This window comes from Lithobates pipiens, unplaced genomic scaffold (genome assembly GCF_037356315.1).
Source record: "Lithobates pipiens isolate NorthernLeopardFrog02 unplaced genomic scaffold, aLitPip1_a1.2 Scaffold_16, whole genome shotgun sequence".
NCBI classification, from domain to species: domain Eukaryota; kingdom Metazoa; phylum Chordata; class Amphibia; order Anura; family Ranidae; genus Lithobates; species Lithobates pipiens.
The window spans coordinates 571,763,264-571,780,263 of NW_027507748.1; the positions used below are offsets into that span (position 1 = coordinate 571,763,264).

At 42.8% G+C, this 17,000-nt stretch overlaps 1 protein-coding gene across 2 annotated transcripts in view; it reads right to left on the minus strand.

Moving 5' to 3' along the window:
* DIP2B (disco interacting protein 2 homolog B) overlaps positions 1 to 16,699 on the minus strand; it is a 318,739-nt gene extending 302,040 nt beyond the window's left edge. For both annotated transcript variants that reach the window (XM_077483722.1, XM_077483721.1), the window contains exon 1: positions 16,492 to 16,699. In XM_077483722.1, coding sequence (XP_077339848.1) covers positions 16,492 to 16,579 — 88 coding nt within the window. In that variant the 5' untranslated portion in view covers positions 16,580 to 16,699. The remainder of the gene's footprint in view (positions 1 to 16,491) is intronic.
* Positions 16,700 to 17,000: the final 301 nt, after the last annotated feature.

Here is a 17,000-nt window from a genome sequence, read left to right on the forward strand (position 1 = left end):
AAGCACCAGGCACAATTTTAGTGCCCCAGGCTTTAGCAATTTACCTCTAGACCTAAACCTCAATCTAACCCCAAAGACAAGCCAGTAACATGAGCCCAAAGGCCAATTCAGATGGATGGCTAGACACCAGTATTCAGATGTGGCTGAACTCTACAACTGGACTCAGCAACACTCTGTGCTATGGTCACATACAAACTGAATAGCTGCGTCCAGAACTGCCAGCCCTGGAGGCAAAGTGTCTGTCCTGGGCCAGTCAGTATTTGCATGTAGCCTATTGGATTAGTGGCTACACACAGTGGTGGCGCCTGCCATCGATTTGTACAGGGCACAAATCTGGCAAGTCGTTGCTGGCTACAGCTGTTCACACACAGGGTGTGTATGGGGCTTAGTCTCTTTACTGGCAACAATGGCGAAACTACAAATCCCTTGAGACCTTGCAAGGCAGACAGCAGTGTTTCGTCAGATTAGGCAACCCGTCAGAATGTGTAAATGGAAGTGACGTTCCGTCGCCGCCATCTTGCTACACCCCCATAGTAAGGATACACTGAAAAGGGGGCAAGAGGACATCTTGCTACACTCACAGAGTTTTGCATTTACACTTATTTTTAACAGTTAACTGAGTTTATATAGTGAAATACAGTACTTAGAACTCTGTCTGACTGGTTAGATGTTGAATTTTAAAATCCGCGGCAAGCCAGCTGACCTCATAGCTTTGCTAATCTGAGAGAAGTTTGCTTCTTTTAAAATTCAACATCTAAACATTTATACAGAGCTCTAAGTATTTTATTTCACTATACAACCTCAGTTTACTGTTAAAAATAAGCGTAAAATGCAAAACTCCGGTGGGTGTAACAAGATGTCCGCTTTCCCCCCTTTTCAGTGTATCCTTTCTATGGAGGAGTGCAGGGTGTAGCAAGATGACGGCAACAGAACGTCACTTCCATTACACACTCTGGCAAAACACCAGAATGACTCTCAGAGAGACAGAGGCATGATGGGATTTGTAGTTTTACCACAGCTGGAGTGTCAATGTTTCCTACTCCTTCAATAAATGTCGCCTTGGTGACAGGTCTGTGTGTGCTAGGTCTACTGACATTACTTCCAAAAATGTTGCCGCCCTCCAGCAATCTCAGAGGTTTGGATGTTTACACATTTTACAGGTGAATTACATGCATAAAAAGCACGTTATACACAAATAGTCTTAATGAAGGTGTTTTTTGGAAAAGAACGGTCTGTGAACTCCATTAGCAATCCTTTGTATTTGCCCAACCGATGCATATGTGCATCTACGGAGGTTCTGTACTGAGCACACTCCTGGCACACTGACCAAGTGATCTCTGACAACTCTTGGGCATGTCTTCTGACTGCGAGCCAATCACAGCAAACACACGATGCAGAAGCAGCGATGCATACTGGCATTAATGCCCAATTACAGGGCCGCAAGGATACGGAGGGAAGTGGTTAAGCACTGTGGATCATAAACAAAAATAAAATGCTGTTTTCCACATTTTCCATCCATTAGGTTTTTATGCATGCACCCAAACAGCTGCATGGCATTTCTCAGGAAAGGTTTGTGGATGGTGACAACAGTGAACCCTGCCTGTACAATCTGTGTTAAAATTACCATTTGTAGTCTCCTTTATGCCCCGTGTACATGAACGGATTTTCTGTCGGAAAAAACTTGGATGGTTTTTCCAACGGAATTCCGCTCAAGCTTGGCTTGCAAACACACAGTCACACAAAAGTTCTCGGAACTTTCGACCGTCAAAGAACGCGGTGACGTATAACACTACGACGAGCTGAGAAAATGAAGTTCAATGCTTCTGAGAATGCGTCAAATTGTTTCTGGGAATTTACGCATCGGAATTTGTACAGACGATCGGAATTTCCATCCAAAAAAATAGAGAACCTGCTCTCAATCTTTTGCTGCCTGGAATTCTGCCAGCAAACGTCCAATGGAGCATACACACAGTCAGAATTTCTGACCAAAAGCTCTCATCCGGCTTTTGCTGGCAGAATGTCTGATCGTGTGTATGGGGTTTTAGAAGCCTGGTTTTACTCATGAGAGTTCTTCTCTTACCGTGCATGCGTCAGCACCCTACAACAGTGTGAATTCAGCCTTTAGAGTTCGTCCCTGCACTAGCACATCAACTAACAGCCAGTATAATATCAATCTTTCACTTGGGTATTATGTCCTAATAGCCCTTTTAAAAAGTGTCTATTAAAACGGGTAGTAAACCGCCTAAATGTAAAAACCAGTAATAACGTCCGTCTATTTTTTTTTCCCCCTGTCCATCAACACAACTCATTTCTGTTGAGGAATGGCAGTGTGCGCCCCAGGTGTGATTATTTAAGAGGTATGGAAACATTTCATCATGCAATGCTAATAGCAGGCAAACAACAGGAGCGCATGGGAAAACACCCAGAGATTAGAGTCCTGATTCACACACAGGAAAGTCCATGTCTCCTAACCCGGAATTACACAAACACCATCCATATGCTAACATAGGACCTGTCCCGACACCCAACACTGTTAATAAAACACCAATGATAGCATTTGCTTTCAGTCCTCCTGATCTTCCTAGGCGCATCACACGTCACATCAGTATTCCAGCCATCCGGCTTATTACAATATAATACACACCCAAGGGACCGGCCTGATAATATGCCTCTGTAAATCATGCTGTCAGCACACACAATGAGCTCACACTTCTCATTTGTTACAGCCAATGCAACACATCTAGAAAAACTACAATTGAACGAGTGAAACCATACTGCATATAAAGCTTCAATAAGCACTGTTTGTAGGTAAACAAGCCACAAAATCTGGCCAAATACTGATGGATTTTTGAACAAACCTTCATACGAAAAATCTTGTCAGTACATTGAATAAGGTCTCCAGATTTGGGAAATGTCATTAGAAATTCCCTCAATATTTAATTGTTCTTAAAGTGTTACTAAGCCCAGGACTCTGCATTCACTATATCTGGTCCCCCACAATACACAGAACATGGAAATGCAATTATTTTAGTAAATATAAACTGCTAAATACTTTTTCTCATCAGCAGTTAGAGCAGTCTTGTGTCTAGTTAACACTAGTAAGAGGAGTTTTTATTCGCCCACGATTATCCAATGAGAATGCAGGACCCCTGGACCCTCTGTCTGGACAGTGCTGATTGGACCTGTGCTGATCACATGCAGTCTTTCAAAAAAGAAAACTCCCTAGCAATACACACCAAACTGAGCATGTGCAGCCCGTCCCCTGGCTCTGTAAACATGAGGTTATTTCTTGGAGAAAGTGGAAGGAGGAGATGATCAGAGAAGACAGGATCAAACAGCCTTTTTACACCATGCAGAAGATTAACCCCTTAGGTTCCATAGTGAGCATAACAAGCATGCTTTAGGCTGGATTCACATCTATGCGATTTGTGTGCTTTTTGCATATTTGCACTACAGAACGTGTTCCATAGGGAACCATGTTAAATGGACTGTAGTCCAAATCTGCAAAATACAAAAAGCATAGGTGAGAATCCAGCTTTACTGCATATATACACTGATTTTACAGTTGTGGGCATAGTAACACTAACATTCAATTTTGGAATGAATACAATTTCTCTAACAAAAAAGCACATTCACTGTTCAAATTTTTTTTACCTGGTCCTTGAATTTTCTCATCACTATAGTCAAACCCAAGCACTAATTTGACCCCACTAACCATTACAAAATCAAATGTTCCAAATAGAACATTTTCTATGAAAATTCTACTAGTTTGTGGCCAGCTTTAACAATTTAATAGATAACCCCAGTCTAATCCTCAAGGGAAAAAAAATAGCCCAGGTAGGCCTCAGTTACTCAGGACTGCCATTTAAAAGAATGAAAAAAAAAAAAAAAGACAAAAATTCTAATTTATGCAAGCAACGACCATTCCTTGCAGCCATAGAGAAGCAAGAATCTTACAGTGTCTAGGGTCTTTGTGCTGTTAGATATATGTAAAATACCAAGCATGGGAAGACATTCACACAGGCGTTATCAACCCATGCATTCATGTGATGAGCGTCTTCAGCTGCCCAGAATGCACAGGTGTAAAGGCAGCCTGTTCAAATCAATGACAAGTGCCCAGCTGCACAGACTTGAATGATCTCCAGGCTGGTTCACTCCACAAAAACACACTATAGATTTGTTCCGTATGCGTTTCTGCATGCTGGTTAACACTTTAACCACTTCCATACCGGGCCTATTCTGGCACTCCTCTCCTACATGTAAAAATCATAATTGTTTTTCTAGAAAATTACTCAGAACCCCCTAACATTAGATCGTTCTTTTTAGCAGCACCCAAGGGAATAAAATGGCGGTCGTTGCAACTTTTTATCTCACACTGTATTTACGTAATAATATTCAAATGCTTTTGGAAAAGTTTAATTAAAAAATAAACAGTAGTTAGCCCAATTTTTTTGTATAATGTGCAAGATGTTACGGCGAGTAAATAGATACCCAACATGTCACGCTTTAAAATTGCGCACATTCACGGAATGGCGCCAAACTTTTGTACTTAAAAATCTCCATGGGCGACGCTTAAAATTTTTTTTACAGGTTACCAGTTTTAGAGTTAGAGGAGAATTGTTGCTCAGGCTCTAACACACGCGGCAATACCTCACGTGTGTGGTTTGAACGGCGTTTACATATGTGGGCGGGATTTACATGTGCATTCGCTTCAGCGCGCGAGCTACCGGGGACAGGGGTGTTTAAAATATTTTTTTTTTATTATTGTTTATTTTACTTTAATTTGTTTTATTTTTACTCTTTTTTACATTGTCTTTTTGATCACTTTTTTTTACTATTACAAGGAATGTAAACATCGCTTGTAATAGGAATGGTACATGACAGGTCCTCTTTATGGAGAGATGCGGGGTCAATAGGACCCCACATCTCTCCTTCAGGCTGGAAAGCACGAGACCAAAATAAATAAATCCCAATCTTATGCTTACCAGCCGAGATCGCAGCTTTGTTTACAATCACGGCCCAGACGAGAAGCCATAATGCCGCGCACGGGCCTCCGACAGTCATAGAGATGACCGGGCACCATCTGGGACCGCTGACCATCTGGGATCATCCGGGTCCCCGATATCACGGGAGAGCCTGGAGAAGAACCGGATGGCAGTGGGGGGGGGGGGGGGGTTGTTCCCTCCCGTCACACCTTTAAAGAGGAAGTAAACCCTGATGGGTTTACTTCCTCTTTCATTCCCTGCAAAGGTAAAGCATAATGGACTACTATGCATTACCTGACACAGGAGCCAGCGATGTCACCGCTGTCCCCTGTCCGACGCATCCATTTTCTCGGTGGGTCTCGCTGCTCTGCCGCTGTCATTCGGCGAAGCCACAATGACGTCATTCCTGCGCATGCGCACGGAAGCCGTCACGCGCAGCATATCGCGGTTGACGGCGGCGCGCCGTAAACAGCGGTGCCTGTCTTTCGGCAAATATCTCCTAAACCGTGTAGGTTTAGGAGATATTTCTTGGACCTACAGGTAAGCCTTAACCTAGGCTTACCTGTAGGTCAAAGTGTGTTGTAAGGGTTTACAACCACTTTAAGAATGATCAAGTGGCGGAACTGCTGCTATGATCATTCTTATGGTGCACAGAATCGCCGACAGAAAACAAAGATATTCCCACTGAAAGTCAAGGATGTCATATGACGGCCTTGGGCTAGAAGTGGTTAAAACATTAACAGATGCATTCCAGACTATTTTCTTCTTATTTTCTGTTTCTTTTTTCACTGTGCTGGGGTCCAGTTTGTTTTTGATGCATTTCAGGGCATTTTTGATGTGCTTTACTGCATTCCAGTACCGTTCTGAGCAAGATAAATGCAGCATGTTCTTCTACTATTTTCTAGGACTGGAACACACTGAAACTGCAAGCACTGGTGTGAATTATGCCATTGAAAACCATGCAACCTACTTCCTATGCATTTTAAATGCAGAAAAAAAAAAAAAAAAAAAAAAAGCACTAGAACGCGTGGTGTGAGCAAGCACTCCAAGCACATCTTGGAGTGTATACCCTAACATGTACGATGCCTTACATTTTTACACATCAGGCACCGTTTACCTTTCTCTCTTTCATTTAATTCATTCCTATGAACCACAGCTGTACTCTGGTGCAGTGCAGAAAAATGTGACATGTCTGCATTTTTACACAACACACTACAACTTACATCAAGGCAGAATTGTGGCGAGAATGGGGCACACTGAAAACAATTGGTTTCTGTTTGCCCTTGAAATGACCTGCGTTGATCAGGTGCAGAAAAAACGCAGTTCACCGCACATAGTAAGCCCTAAGGGTATCAGACATGGGACAGATTAGCTGCTCAAATAATGCCTGTAGCTGGGCTTTTTTTTAACTATTTAAAATTACTTACTGGTTCACTTGAAAATAAAAAATAATATACAAATATATATATATATTTATTATTTTTTATTTTCAAGTGAACCAGTGAGTAATTTTAAATAGTTAAAAAACTACACACACACACACACAATATACACACACACAATATACGTACACACACAATATACATCCCTTTCCCAGAGCTTTTTCTACTGAAATACAGCCTTTGCCGCTGTTCTATTTCTTTGCCTTGTTCCAACATATTTTTAGTAATTTTCTTAAACTTTACACAAACAAAACACATTTACATACACAAAATACGGTCAGAATACACATTTGATATTCATTGAAGTTATAACTGCTACATATATTTCTTTAGAAAAGAAAACCCCCTTCTCTATATAGTCTGAGCAACAAAACCACAGGGAAAAAAAAAAATTCAATTTCTTTGCCTTTTTTGCTGCACTGTATCTCAAATTGACAAAGTGTGCTATAATATATATATATATATATATATATATATATATATATATATATATATATATATATATATATATATATATATATATATATATATATATATATATATATATATCTATCTATCTATCTCACAGACAATGCATTTAGAATGAGATGTGGGGAAACCTCAGAGCCAACACTGGGACTGCTTTATATCTGCATGACCATGGAGCAGATTTGTCATTTACTGTAAAAGTGACAAGCCTAAAATGAAAGGTGCTCATTAGAAGAGCTGAATTTCTCCACATACAACAAAGTAACATTAACTTAGTCACAATACATAAATGCTCCTTTCATCCTCTCACGGAAATCTGCTCTGCCATCTTAAATAAAGACATTGGTGGTCAGCGTCTGAATTTTCTGTGATGGTCCAGCAATAACATTGGCACCAGATTTGATGCATGTACTATATGAGATCTGGTGCAGTTTGGAGGGAGAGGGAGAGGGAGAGAGAGAGACCAGCATTTCAGATTTGTGCCTCCTGTACAATGTACTTATATGAAAAAAAAAATATATATATATATATATATATATATATATATATGTATTGCTTCCTTTGTGTGAAATCCCTGATGTTCCTGCCATTCCCTCTACTTTTCTGTTACAAAATGACCACACTAAGCAGGTGATCACCACATTGTCAGTTCTCTAACTTTACACCCCTCCAATGATCAGACTTGTCCTGACACTCCCCCCTCTGCACAGCCTTTCACTGGGAAGCTTAGTATACTGATGTTTCTCTTTCCCCAGCTCCTAAATAGCCGGGAACAGAGGGAATGTGATCACTTATAAAAAAAAAAAAAGGGAATAAAAAAGGTATTTATAATTTGATGATTATATATATATATATATATATATATATATATCTCTATCTCTCACACACACACACGTTTTGTGTTTCATTTCAATTTTAAACGGAATGGGTTGTTTTACAAAGTGATCATTTACAGTCACTTTAAGGCCCCTTTCACACGGGCATACAGGTCTATGAAGTGACTGATGTCAGCGGTGACATGGCAGCTGACATCCAACCCGCTAAAGTGTAACAGATGGAAACCCTACTTTTCCATCCGTCTGGCGGATCGGATGAAAAACCAGACTCTTCGGTCCGTCTTCATCCGATCCCCCATAGAGGAGAGCGGTGCTCTGACAGGTCTGTCCCTGCACAGTATGCAGAGACAGACCTGTCATCTGCCTGCTCAGCAGGGATCAACGGAACGATCCCCTGCTGAGCAAAGCGGAGCTTATAGACAGACACATCTGTGTGAAAGGGCCCTAAGTCTAGTGTACACAGGCCGAATGCCAGGCAACATCGGATGCTTCAATAGAAACTGGCCGACATTTGGCACGCGTATTTGGCGGCCAGCTTCTATGGAAAGGTCATGACCAAAAACAGTCTGACAACCGGCTTCTGATCAGCGCCCTTAGGCGGGGGGGGGGGGGCTGGTTGGGTCATCACCCCCCTGTTAGAACACAATAGAACAGCAGGGGAGATTGATGTACTAACATCTGATTGTTAGTACAGAAGCTCCAACCAGAGCTGCAAAGTTTTTTTTTTTTTTTTTTTTTTTAACTAGTAGTATGTACAAGGCCTTACACTGTGCAAATGGGAATTTATAAACAATTACACGTAATCTCCAGGAAAAAAAGCCCTTTCAATTCTAAGGTCTCTGTTTACAGATTGGACATTTCTGGAAAACACTGTTGGCGAAGCCTTCCCAGAAGGCAGCTGGAAGGCACTGGCTATATCACCAGTGTCCAAGAAAAACAGGAAGCAAATTAAATGAAAAGTTTCTTAAAAAACATTTTTATTTGGATTTGAATAGAACGTTTTTATAGATGTGTATGCAGGTCCAACAAAATACCCAACATTACACTTTACACTTTGCACTTTGCCCTTAAACATAGGCACAGGACAAAAAAAAAAAAATTCTTGGTATATGCATGCTTGAAAGGAAGTAGATGAAAACATCTGTATGGCCGTGTTTAATAGCATGTCTATACTATTTTTTTTTTTTTTTAGAATACAATTTTCCTCCTCCTTGGTTTCAGCCAACAATACTAATAAGACCGGTCTATTAACTTACATAGATGAGATTCCACAAGATAACATAGCTTAGAATGTGGCCTGGAGGGTATCGAAGAACAACTTCTGCTACAATTTTGTAACAAGACTGCTCAGGCCTAATACTGAGACCAACTTCCTATAGACCAACAGTTCAGAAAACAATAGCAGCAAAAGGTTCAAAGTGATATAGAGACTAAAGAGCTCCAAGCAAACAGCTGAATAAAGAGTTAGAATACATATATGGAACTGTTCCAACTGCCAAAGAATTTGTAATTCTGCTCAGACTTTTTTGTCCGATAAACTTGCCAACTAGTGGTGAATCTGCCAAAATTTGAGCCAGGGGAGTAGCCTTGTTGGCACCCCTAGCTCAACAAAAGAAAGGATTGTGCCAGGTGGAAAATGATCAGCCAAACAGTGGCTGCATCTTCTTAGACCGGGACCCATATCTGTCTCTTGTGGGCTGAAAAGCCAAAATTGATGCCTGGTTTACACCGCAGCTGCAATTCATGCGAAAACAGGGGACACTTTTTATTTTTTTATTTTTTATTTTTTTTACTGGTACCAATTTTTTTTATTTACTGTATCATTTGAATACACAGCTCAAACCCCAACTTATTGCTGCGGAATCGGGCAAAAACCAAGCTGTAACCACAACTTGGCTCAACAATATTTAATGTATCCAGTGGAAAAGTATCAGATGCAGTCACGATTTGGATAATAAGGCCGCCAGGGCTTGCAAGACAAGGAAGATTCCTCCATCCACCATCCATGCTGTCTTATGACTGGGGGAATCAATTTGATCCTTCCTTGTACAGCCCATGCGCTGAATGAGACAAAAATCCAGTCATGCATGGACACCTTCAGGCTGGCTTTATATATATATATATATATATATATATATATATATATATATATATATACACACACACATACACACACACACACATACATATACACACACACACACACACACACACACACACTCTGTTACAATATAATGGTGCAGTGGAGAGAATTCTTCCATCCACCTTGCATGGGCGGATGGAGAGATATATAGAATATATACACACACACACACACACACACACACACACACACGCAAGGTGGATGGAAGAATTCTCTCCACTGCACCATTATATTGTAACAGCAGGACTTCTCTCCTCTCAGAATACACTGATCAGCCGCCGCAGAAGCCTGATCAAGAAGAACTTTCCAGCAGTCCCATTCGACACAAGTTTAGATGAACTTCTGTAGAGCAAAACCGCTATAGATGAATCAAAATCCAGCCAGACCCTGTTGATCCATATAATTGTGATCCATCTATCGGCAGTTTAAAGGGCAACTCCACTTCTGTGTGTGTGTGGGGGGGGGGGGGGGGGAAATCACAAATAAAGAAAAAAACATTTGTATAGCGTATACAATTGTAACACAAGTCATATTGTAATTATTGAATGTTGATACAAATGACCTTTCCTTTTCAATTTGCAGCTCTGTATTGTTCTGAAAATGCAGTGCAATATGGCTACATGGAGGTGTTCTGTATACAGATTGTGTACAGAATGCCCCCACAAACAATTTCCCGCTTGTGTGATTGTCTCACAGATTCTCCAAGAAGTCTGCCCTAAGATATAAGTCAGATTTCAGGCATCCCCTGCAACAAAAAGATACTTCCAATAGGAAAACATTTCTAAAGGGATGCAGGCCCAGCAGCTTTCCTCATTGGTACACAGCTGATTGATAATTATGAAACCGATCCCATTAGATTCACTTATCACAGACAAACACACAGGGATTTCTTCAGAATAACAAAAAGGTAGGAATCTGCAACAAAGTTTGTTAAAATCTTTGCAAATCTGCATAGATCACCCAGAGGGGAAGGTTTTTTTTCTCTCAACAAAATGGAGTTATGCTTTAACGCCTGCCTGCCAATTACACAATGAAATAGCACAACGGCTCAACCATTTAGAAGTATATAATACTGGCTATTCTGCTTGGCAAAAGAAATGATTAAAAAAAAAAAAAAAAATGCTAGTCCTCTAACAGGTAAAACAGTATTTTTTCTTTTTTTTTTTTACTTTACATTTAGCAGATTATGTTGATTTTACCTTTAAGGGCCTACTCATACTATGTGCGATAACAGATGTTTTACTGCACAGAAAAAACACCTGTCAACGCAGGGACACATGGGAAACAATTGTTTGTTGTGTGTCCCATTCATACTGCAATGCAGCCCAGCATTGCAGTGTGCTGTGATATAAAATGCAGACATGCTGCATTTTATTGCAGCTCACCGGCCCAAATCACACTGCAATGTTAGGCAGTGCATCATGCTGCCGTACAAAACAAAAATATATATAATAAAAACAAAAAGGACGGTGCAGAGCGCTGAATCATGCACCGCCCCTTAGCCAGCCGGAAATGCACAGGGGCCAGAGTGTTGAATCACTCCAGCTGCTCTGCGATCATGTGTGAATTCACCCTAAAGGAGAAATTTATCCTCCTGTATGCGATCAAACCATACAGGAAGTTTAAAGGGCAACTAAATATACATTGCTGGGCTGGCTCACTGGCAAAAATATGTATTTCTTTGCTAATCCAAAACTGGTTAAGGCTGCATTCACACACGGGCATTTCAAATTGTGGGAAAAATCGCACCGATTCCAAAACGTGGTGTGAAAGATGAATCCGCACCTTTCAGATGCCATTTATTTAAATGCCACCTAAAAACGCAGTGTAGTTCTGCTGTGATGCTCCCGAGATTAATTGTGGCAAAAAACATTGCGTGAAGTTTGTCACCCAAAAAAAGTTCAGAAGCTTCTTTTGGGCTACATACTTCATGCGATGTGTGAATTGCACAACGCACACTTAAGATGCCATTCATTTTTGAACAGCACCAAAAAAAATAAAAAATTGCATGGCGGTTCTGCCGTGATTATCACGCTGCAATCGTGGCAGAACCACCACGGGCTTTTAGGTGCCATTCAAATTAATGACATCTGAAATGTGCATAGTGACAGTTTGTCATACATGCAGAATCGCAGCAATGCTGCATGCGATTCAGAATGCCCATGTGAGAATGAAGCCTTAGAGGCACTCACGGGTATTGCAGAGGAGGAAGATCAAAAACAGCCGCGATTTTATTGTCAATGTTTCAGTGAAGCTCAGTTCATCTTTCTCAGGACACTTGTGTCTGCCGTTTTTGATCATCCTCCTCTGCAAGACTAGCGAGTGCCTCTAAATACGTTTTGGATCAGCTATATGGATTTCGTTGTGGGTGAGCACCTGGGCATTTAGGGACTATATGTCTGTAGTTCGTTTTGAAATCCAGGCATTTGCTTTATTCCATTGCAAAGCTATACAGTTGATCAGACTGTCATTGGACAGAGAAGGAATAGCAGATCACCGATGAGCTCATCTCTGTCCTCTCGTCTCCAGTCAACATAGTCCATTTGTTGGATTCACAGTACTGTGCAATGCAGTAAAACCAGATTGGCTTACACTGCTGCCAACTTCTCACTCAGCCCTAAAGCTGCTGGCAGGTCATTGCTACAGGCTAGTACAAATCCATATTGAGGTGATATTTAATATTACATAAAGTGCTCTCTAATGAATGTATGGCTGTATTAATTGGAGGCAAGTGCCTAGATTTATAGTCAACAGGATATCCAATGCTGTTCTTATATACAGTACATCTGACCAATCTTCCGCTCTCATCTGCACTCATGCTAAACACCAGATGCCCTAAACCAGAGATATGCAATTAGCGGACCTCCAGCTGTTGTAAAACTACAAGTCCCATCATGCCTCTGCCTCTGGGTGTCATGCTTATGGCTGTCAGAGTCTTGCTATGCCTCATGGGACTTGTAGTTCTGCAACAGCTGGAGGTCCGCTAATTGCGTATCCCTGCCCTAAACCCTCAATCAATGCCCCCCCCTTTGCCATGGCTGCAAGGAAAGTGGTATCCATGTGGGACCTACGGAAAAGAGTATAGCAAAGCCTGTAGAGTACACAAGTGAAGCCAGGCACAGCATAGACGACAGTACTTGGAAGAGGTTCCCCATTGATAAGAGGCTTGTAGCTGAGGGTATGAAAACCACAGAGAATGAGCAGTGCAGGGAGCTAGCCTGCCATTAAAAAGTATTTTTATCTTCACAAAACTGAAGCTTATAGGACCCATTCACACACTTATGCCTAACAGTGTCATGCTGGCGCTGCATACAACAGAAAAAATAAATAAAAAAAAAAAACAACCTACAATAAAGCTGTGTCTGGGGCCATAACTGGATCCTATGTTATGCTACTGGCTCAATGTGTAGCCAAGGATGCCACCTCTGCCAATCATGCACTATTGAGTTTTACACGTTGGCTCTGAGTGAGTCCTGCATGAGGTTCTGATACATTTGCAGATTTACCTCGCCCTTCAATCGTTCTGTGCATGTGCCGCCGCTGCATTAATCATTCACGACCGACATGTAAACATCAACAGTGTGTAAGCAGAAGCGGCACTACTGGTTACAGGTTGACATTTATATGTTGGTCCTGAGCAGCAGTGGTAGCCCGGGGGGTCCATTCATTCTGCAGGTAAACATAAGCACAATCTTACATACATACCCAGGATACAGATACATTTCTACACAGGATCTTGCTGCCAACAATCAATGCAAGTGTGTAAATGCGGTCTTCTAGAATAGAAGTTTTTTATCCCCGTAGATATAGGCCTAAAATAACCTAATCCCAACAGATAACCTATGAACACAAACCCTAACAAAGGATTCCCAATGCATGACCCCGGTAGTATCTGTACCATAGTGTACGAGGTGTGTCTAAAATGTTAGGTAAATGGTCCGATATCTCAATGGCAACATGGGTATCCAGAGACGTGTCGATGAGCGTCACCTAGCATGGAGTACACCTGTCAATCATTGTAAACCCACTGCGGGCAGTAGAACGCAGTCAGTGCGAGAGGTAGGGTCACCGTGCAATGGAGCAACGAGTGAATATCAAGTTCTGCTACAAATTAGGGAAAAATGGTGATGGAGACAAATGAAATGCTGGTGCAGAAGCCCTGAGCAGAAAATGTCTAACGAGTTTGCATCGAGAAGGAAACGACTGGAGATGAGCCATGTCTGGGTCGGCCATCGACAAGCAGAACCCCAGACACAGTTGAGCGAGTGTGACAAATGCTGGCACAAGATCGGTTGACTGACTCCGATTGATGGCAGAAGAATTGGGCATTAGAAAGGACATGGTGCGCCCCACCATCCATAAAGAATTGGGTAAGCAGAAGGTCTGTTCCTGGTTTGTGCCGCACATACAAACAGAAAGCAAAACGGATGGAAACCTCCAGAGACTTCATTACCATGTGTGACCGCGATCGCTGTGCATCAATTCTTGGCTCAGCGCGGCGTACCTGTTCTTTGATCATCCACTGCGCTCCCTTGGCGGCTGCAGACTTCTTTTTGTCTCCCCGCCTGAAGAGCGTCATGAAAGGCGCACATTTTGCAGATGTGGCAGCAATCCAAGAATGTGTTACAGCGATTTTACAATCAATTCCTAAAGAAGCCTTTGCTTACAGTTTCCAGAAGCTTTACGAACATTGCCAAAAGTGTGTTGTGAAGGGCGGCGATTATTTTGAAGGCCAATAAATTAAATTTGTTTGCATCTTGTGCTTTCTGATACCATTCACCAAACTTTTAAGACACACCTCGTAGTACTCGGTCACAGGTCAGTCCTCACAACATATGGTCTACCAGCCTGACCTGCACTAGGTGGATACAGCAGGTGGAAGCTAAATGGTTGTCATGGATGACAAATGCTTTTCTTCTCGACGAAGGCGGCACACCATCCATTGTTCCAGGTACTGCGACCAGCACATTTTTTATGTCTACATGGCTTTATTGTATTATTTTCATACTGGCTCCATGACACTAGACACTCCTCCAATGATTTAACTGATCACACTAAGGCCTCTTGCACACGGGATGCCTAAAAACACTTTTTTTAGGCTGTTTTCTTCACTTATCTGAACGCAGCCCATTGTTTTTACCGGGTCTATACACAGACAGGCATATAAACTTGCACTGTGTATAGATCTGTATTGGCAGACAGTATTTTACCCCCGTACGACACATCCCAAGGAAAGCCAGTGTCATTTTGACAGATGTCTCCACAAAAACACACATTTACCGTAAAGCCCATACTCGCATTTTTATGCTGGAATGTTCTGCCTGGAATCTCTCATTCATGTGTGCTCATGATATACCAAGAAAACCCAAGGGGCTGAATCCAGCCTACTGCAATATATGAATTCTGGGTAACTTCTCACCACTCAAGTCACTTACCCTATGACCGACAATAAAACTCCAAAGAATATTATGACATACACACTAGGTGCACAGATCTGGTTACAATCAGAAACAATCCAATGTGTGTTTACCATCTGCTGAAGAACTACAGGTGCCACCTTGCCCAGTGAAGGCACCATTCATCCTCCTATGTGGAAGGATCCCACCGCCCGCTCTACCTTATCTGGTTACGGTACCGGTGCACAGATCTGGTTACGGCTTTAAACAGAAACATTCTGTGCGTCTCCCATCTGCTGAAGAACTACAGGTGCCACCTTGCCCGATGAAGGCATCACGCAATCTCCCATGTGGAAGGATCCCACCTCCCGCTCTACCTGATCTGGTTACGGCTTTAATCAGAAACAATCTGCGAGTCTCCCATCTACTGAAGAACTACAGGTACCACCTTGCCCGGGGGGGGGGGCACCATGCAATCTCCCATGTAGAAGGATCCCACTGCCCGCTCTACCTGATCTGGTTAAGGTACCGGTGCACAGATTTAGTTATGGCTTTAATCAGAAACAATCTGCTGTGTGTCTCCCATCCACTGAAGAACTACAGGTGCCACCTTGCCCGGGGGGCACCATGCAATCTCCCATGTGGAAGGATCCCACCGCCCGCTCTACCTGATCTGGTTAAGGTACCGGTGCACAGATCTGGTTATGGCTTTAATCAGAAACAATCTGCTGTGCATCTCCCATCCACTGAAGAACTACAGGTGCCACCTTGCCTGGTGAAGGCACCATGCAATCTCCCATGTGGAAGGATCCCACCACCCGCTCTACATGTGACATGCCTGCAATCTGCAGAGCCACATTCTCAGGGACCCTCTTTGTTCCCCGGCAGATGGAAGCCACCCTCTATTAATTAGCACTTATTGATAAGATGCCAGCACATTCCTTGGCCCAGGAGGAGGCAGTAGACAATGGCAGACATCACAGGGGGCTCATCATACATGTCATCACTCAGCATGGACAATGGTGCCAATCATAGCTCGGCTGAGCATTGGGAATGACAGCAGATCACCTAGGGTGAGATTATGGTGACAATGTAATTGCTGGGGCTCTCCTGATCCATTGGGGTCCCCTGTGATAGGTCTGGATGTGATGAGAAGCAGCACCTCATCCTCCCCCCTCTCCTCCTCCAGTGTCAGGGCAGCCACACATACACCGCACTCACCTTCTGACAGCTCGAGCTCCAGCTCGGCCAGCTGTTCTCTCACCTCCTTCGGGAGGGCTGACAGGTCGAAGCCTCCTCTCTCCGCCATAAAGCCGGCCGGGTAACCTCTTATCAAGCCGAGAGGTTTGAATTACCGGGAGCTCACTGCATATCCCTCACTACGGCCGCCATGCCAGGCCCAGCCTCGCGTCACATGACCCACACAGCCGCACATAGACATCCCACGGCTGACAGCGTGCGCACTGACACCACACGGGCTGTGCCGGTACTGCAGGACAAGAGCTCACTGAGGAGCTTCCCAGCTCACAGGCGCTATGGAACCGGGACGTGACTGCCACCTAGTGTGCAACTCTGAAACTTCGGCTTCCAATATTAACCCCTTCATGGCGGAGGGTAAAACAACCCTTTAATAAAACTTAACTATACTAGGTACTGTAAATATCTCCTAATTGTGCACCGTTTAGTAGATACGGAGATTTGCTGTACACTGCGACGATGATGTCATCGAC